This window comes from Sinocyclocheilus rhinocerous, unplaced genomic scaffold, assembly GCF_001515625.1.
Source record: "Sinocyclocheilus rhinocerous isolate Xijiao unplaced genomic scaffold, SAMN03320098_v1.1 scaffold295, whole genome shotgun sequence".
NCBI lineage: Eukaryota > Metazoa > Chordata > Actinopteri > Cypriniformes > Cyprinidae > Sinocyclocheilus > Sinocyclocheilus rhinocerous.
The window spans coordinates 2,341,793-2,347,227 of NW_015647035.1; the positions used below are offsets into that span (position 1 = coordinate 2,341,793).

Consider the following 5,435-nt stretch of genomic DNA (forward strand, 5'->3'; position numbering starts at 1 on the left):
TCCATCAAAAATATCTTAATTTGTGTTCCGAAGATGAACGAAGGTCTCGCGGGTTTGAAACGACATGAGGGTGAGTAATTAATGACAGAATTTTTACTTTTGGGTGAACTATCCCTTTAAAAGCTATTTAAATAGAATATTTTGGGAACGTCTTTTTTTTTTTACTGTTTTCACGTGCAGTTAATAGATGATTCGAAGTTTTACTCATAAAACGACATGCCTACATATAACTACACTTCACTATAAAACCACGTTGAATGTAATATAGATGTTTACTGTAAATTAAATGCTTTTTGTCTCTTTTACATTTATCGTACCTAGATCTATTTTTGTTTCCGTGTAGGCTACAGTACGTAAACACATTTAAAAAAAATCTCTGTCTCTATAGTGGTTTTTGTACATCGTTTCACTTCAAAATTACAAATATTTTGTACAGTGTATCAGGATATTGCTGTGAGCGTGTGAGTGTGTGTGTGTGTGTGTGTGTGTGTTGTGTCGGGAGGCGGAGCTGTGCGAACAGCTGGACTGTTTTAAGTGCGCGTTCAGTCCACACGGCGGGACACGAGACAGACAGCACTGACCGTCAGAAAGGAGAGAGGCTCCGCAAATCTGCCGAAAACACCGAGAACGAAGAAACTTTACACGGCCGCTGTCATTTGGACGCTTGAGGATTAACGACAAACCTGTAGCGGTTACTGGTGATTGATGCAGTCCGTTCCTGAACAGCCTGCGCTCTGTCTGAGGGTCTAACAAAGGTGGGAGACGTGTCTGCTGTCCCCTATCACAGGGGGAAGGTGAGACACAGTGTCCACACACGGCTGTTACAATTAGCCTACGTTAAACTGCAACTTCAATCGGCCATTTTGCCTTGTTACCAAAAGGATGTACTTCTACATGCTTATTACAGTTTTCAATCACAGTCAAGTTTATTTTTATTCAAATACACACCAGCTAGACATGCAGCAGTTATTGCAGGCAACGAAATGTTGTTTCTGCAGGTCCAGAGAAGAGAATAGACAGATTCAAAGATATAAGCTAATATAGTACATAATAATGCATATGTAAATAAGAGTATAAAAGTGTAAAAAATGTGTGTAAAATAATGCAAATTTCACAGCTTGGCAAACTTGGCAAAAGCATTGTGCAATAGTACAATATCATTATGTCCAAAATGCCAGGTAACAGTCTAGGGAACTGTTTATCATGTTTTTGTCATTGAAAATATAATTTATTTTATATTGCAGATATGATCTTTAAGATAAGCCAGTTTGGGGTCATGCAACAAGTATAAATGCACATTGACGAGCAGAGGGAGACAGGCTGGCGAAGGCGAAAGAAGTGGATGTTTTGAGGGGAGCAGTAGAGGACCGTGTGCTGGAGATGTCTCTGTGGATGATATTACCTGTCAGCCTCCCAGCTCTGACCATCACTGGAATATGGGTTGTGTGAGTCCATTTTATGTCATATCATATGAAACGATCATGCTTTGGATCCATAACTATGCATAAAACGTGCAGATGTCATGGATGCTTTGATTTAAGATTACATAATAATTTTCAACCTAGTTTGATTTTTAACTGGATGCACACCAATTCAACAGTTTATAGGTAATTTTGCAACTTCATGGTCTAGAAGAATAAATGATGTAGCTTTTATATGTCACAGATTGTTTTAATAGACCAATTTCAGTGTTTGCAAACAGTGATGACTTTTTTTTGTGGGCGGAGTCTATATGGTGGCAGAAAATGCCAGTTTTAACGTAGCAGTCTGTGCAAGCCATGGAATAAAATAATAAAAAAGGTAATTTTGAGTTTTGTATTTGAAAATTCTGATTTTGTTCTTGCAATTCCGAGATTATATCTCACACTTCTGATAAGAAAAATCAACTCGTCATTCTCTCTTTTCCCCTCGGTTCAGAATCATGAGTTTATAATCCCACACTTCTGGCATTTTTTCCTCAGAATTGACAAACTCGCAATTGTTGAGTTGAATCAAGTTATAAAGTCTGAACTAGGAGATATAAACTTGCACTTGCAAGAAAAAAAGTCCGAATTGTGATATAATATATATCACAATAATACTGACAACAGTATTATATAAAAATGATTTCCATTCCGATTCTGACATCCAAAAGAACAACAATATATTTTTTCTCTTTCTCCATGGATTTTACCCGTTTCCCTCCACTTGTTCCCAGTGTTTTTCTGCCACCACAATGCGCGCGCAGCTGCAAGTGACGTAACTGTGTGACGTCTACTCCAAATTGGTCTATAGTATGATGTAACCAGTACCCAGCTAACAAAAAAGGATGTTTTGCTAACATTCCCATTAAGTTATAAAAACGTTATTTCTGAATGTTCTCTGGACGTTTAAAATGTCCAGTTTTTTAAAAATGTTTTCACATTTTTTGGTTTTTGTTTTGCAAATGTTAAGGGAACATTCCATTTTATTATGGTAACATTATGGTAACGTTACTTTTGATTGTTCTCTGAACAATTTGAAACAAGCAGTAACATTTAAAAAACATTAGACGATCATCTAACTGAAACATTTCAGGAAAAAAGTTCCATGAATGATGTATAAATAATGTTTTTGTGGTAATGTTTTGGGAACATTATTAAATAATTTTTAACAAATGTTCTATTAATGTTACTGGAAGAACATTTGGTCATAACTTTGAGTTCAAATTCTGAGAGCCTTCCATATTAGCTGGGCACATGTACAATATGCTGAAGCCAATTTATGCAAATATATCACAGTTTTAGGTCTGGCCTGCATTGAAATGGTTTTTATAGTACACAGAGGTTCTATCTTTACCACAAATGTCTCTAGGTTAATTTTTTTGGAACACCTCAAAGCTGCTTCTGAATCATGCAGGTTTCAATGTAACATAATTTGTTATGGAAAGGTGTATTATTTGTGCAAGTATTAAATCGTGAGCCACTTTCAGTACCATTTATATTCAAATTCCTGAACTTTCTCTGTGAGGAGTGGGCTATACATAAATCTGCTGAATAACTGACTCACCTGAACTTGCTTGAAAAATGTCGAAGACTTTGAGGTCATTATTAGTAAAGTTGTCATGGTACAGAAATCTAGAGAAAGCCCTTGATGTTCAGGAAGAGAGCTGTGCATGAACCGGCATGTGATTGACTGAAGGTTTTTGACGTCATGTGCGATCACAGTTGTTGGAAGACTGTGATCAAGTGGATATGGAATACCTTTTATGCGGTTTTATTTGCTTGAAGGTGCAGTGCTATGCTGGTGTCACGTTGCTTGTTCCTACTTCCTTCCTGTGAAATGCTTGCAGACGCATTGTTTCTACGGGGAGTTCAAGATCCCCTTCCTCTCCTGTAGAGCCTTGAGTTTGAAGTCACTGAGGTGGTTACATAAAGCCTGTGTGAGGAGAGGAGAGAGTAAAACAGAGGAGGGCAACTTAGAGCAGCATCAGCACCTTCTCATGTACTATGCCAGAGAGAGAATGTTTGGTTTCTTCTTTCCGTGACTCCTGTAGTGACGGTCTGGGAGAAATTCCCAATACAACATGGACTAAACGTGTCCCGTTCTAGAGACTTTTTCTTCCATTATCTGTGCAAGAAAGGGCATGTTTTCTGAAAATGAAACCTCTAATTATGACCTATAAAAGAAATGAGTTAACGTTTCCAAAATCAACAACAACTAACAGTTTAAAGCACAAATGAAACTGTTTGGTGTGTTCTCACACTGAATTGTTTCAACATGTAAGTTTTGTTAGTTAAAACACTCAGTTGTTAGCAGTTTTTGAGGAGTATGTAGCCCCCAGTTACACCCCAGTGGAACGGTTGTTTAAATTATTCAGGGTACATTGTAAAAAAAAAGTTTCCATTTAGGAAAGGGTAAGTTTCCAAGCCAGTGTTTCCACTTGGACGTTATTCCTATACGTTGAGGCTGTTGTATATGGTAACGTCACACGGCTTGAATAGTCCTACAAATATGTGCTGTTCCCTGCAACATTGAACACATTGTTTATGCAAACAACACTGAGAATATTTATTCATAACAAAGGCTTTATATTTTAAAGCCTGTGCACGGTAACAGCTGAAACTGTCAGTGCTACATCTGAGTCCTCAGTAGTTGTGATAAAATGTTTGGAAATATTAGCATTGTGCCTCTCTGGTTGGGGATGTAGCCTAATTTTCCAATCAGATCAGGTTTGGTTTGATTGGACCTGATTAATTTCTCACACTTACATATACCTGCTGCAGCACAAGGTGTCTTTGTGAAAGACCGGAGTACATGATGTTGAATGGAGTGGGTATGGACACCGATGGAGTCTGCCATCTGTTTAAAATGTTGTTCGTAAAAAGATGTAAGCAATTAAATTCAAGACGGTTCATTAAAACATGTTTCTTACATTATGAAGCACTCATCCTTGGTCCTCGCCTCTTTCTTTTAAACTGTTAGAATAGAAAAGGAATAGAGCAAGCTAGTGTTAGAGGCCCTTTATGCTTTTTTTGACAGCAGAAGAGGAAAAATACCGTGCATGCATAATTATTATGCAAGTTGATATTCTGATCATATTTTTTTCCAAGCACATTTTACCAATTCCAAAACGACATCAATCTCAATAACTACTATTAATCTTGTATTTAATCATTTATAATTGATATATAATTATTCATGAATGATTGATGGTCAGAAAAAATGACTAAATAGATATGTGTAAAAAAATTTATTAAAATAAAATTTTAAAATCCCTACTTTCTCTCTTTTCTATGTGCGTTCATAAATTGCAATAATTTGTAAGTGTCATATTTGACAGTTGGCATTGAAGTTATATCACTAATAACAGTGGCATATGAGAAGTTTATACCATAGAAAAAAAATCTAAAATATGCCTTTTTCGAAGCTGCTGTATATAAAAAACACAAGGTGGCTGAATTTGTATGCTGAAGCCTATAGGCGTTCATTATTTTCACTCAATTTAATTAGTTTTTTAGCACCCCCTCTGAACTGTTAAGTCCCCCCTTAGCACCCGCAACAAAAAAATCCTGGAGCCGCCACTGAGGCTTATTCAATGCGAAACTAAAAGCAAACAGCGTTGTCGCGCAGCCTACCTCTCTCATTCGGCATTAATCCAATTAAATGTGCCCATATTTGCGATGTATTTGAATGCTAAACTATTATTTATTATGTAAACCAGGCATAACGCACTTAAAAAACATCCTCGTCACATGAGCAAATGTGTCTCTGGCCCGAGCTCAGGCTGAACGGCACCGATTGTAGCTACTACGCAGTACACACTATTTAAATTAACAGTGTATCTGCATGTTTGGTTGACTGTATTTTATTCTGATAGTGAACAGGCTGCAACGTTTGCAATGCTGTAGGCCTATGTGTGCGCGTGAGGCGCCGGCGCAATCGAACAGCGGAAACAAACAACAAAAAAATATTCC

The 5,435-nt window shown here is 37.2% G+C and overlaps 1 protein-coding gene across 2 annotated transcripts in view; it reads left to right on the forward strand.

The window, feature by feature from the left end:
- Positions 1 to 544: 544 nt before the first annotated feature.
- The window catches only part of LOC107708463 (transmembrane protein 150A-like), a 51,990-nt gene continuing 47,099 nt past the window's right edge, over positions 545 to 5,435 (forward strand). For both annotated transcript variants that reach the window (XR_001636363.1, XM_016512707.1), the window contains exons 1-2: positions 545 to 794; positions 1,245 to 1,445. Coding sequence is in view for 1 of the 2 variants with exons in the window: in XM_016512707.1 (XP_016368193.1) it covers positions 1,381 to 1,445 (65 nt within the window). In the remaining variant the exon portion in view is untranslated. The remainder of the gene's footprint in view (positions 795 to 1,244; positions 1,446 to 5,435) is intronic.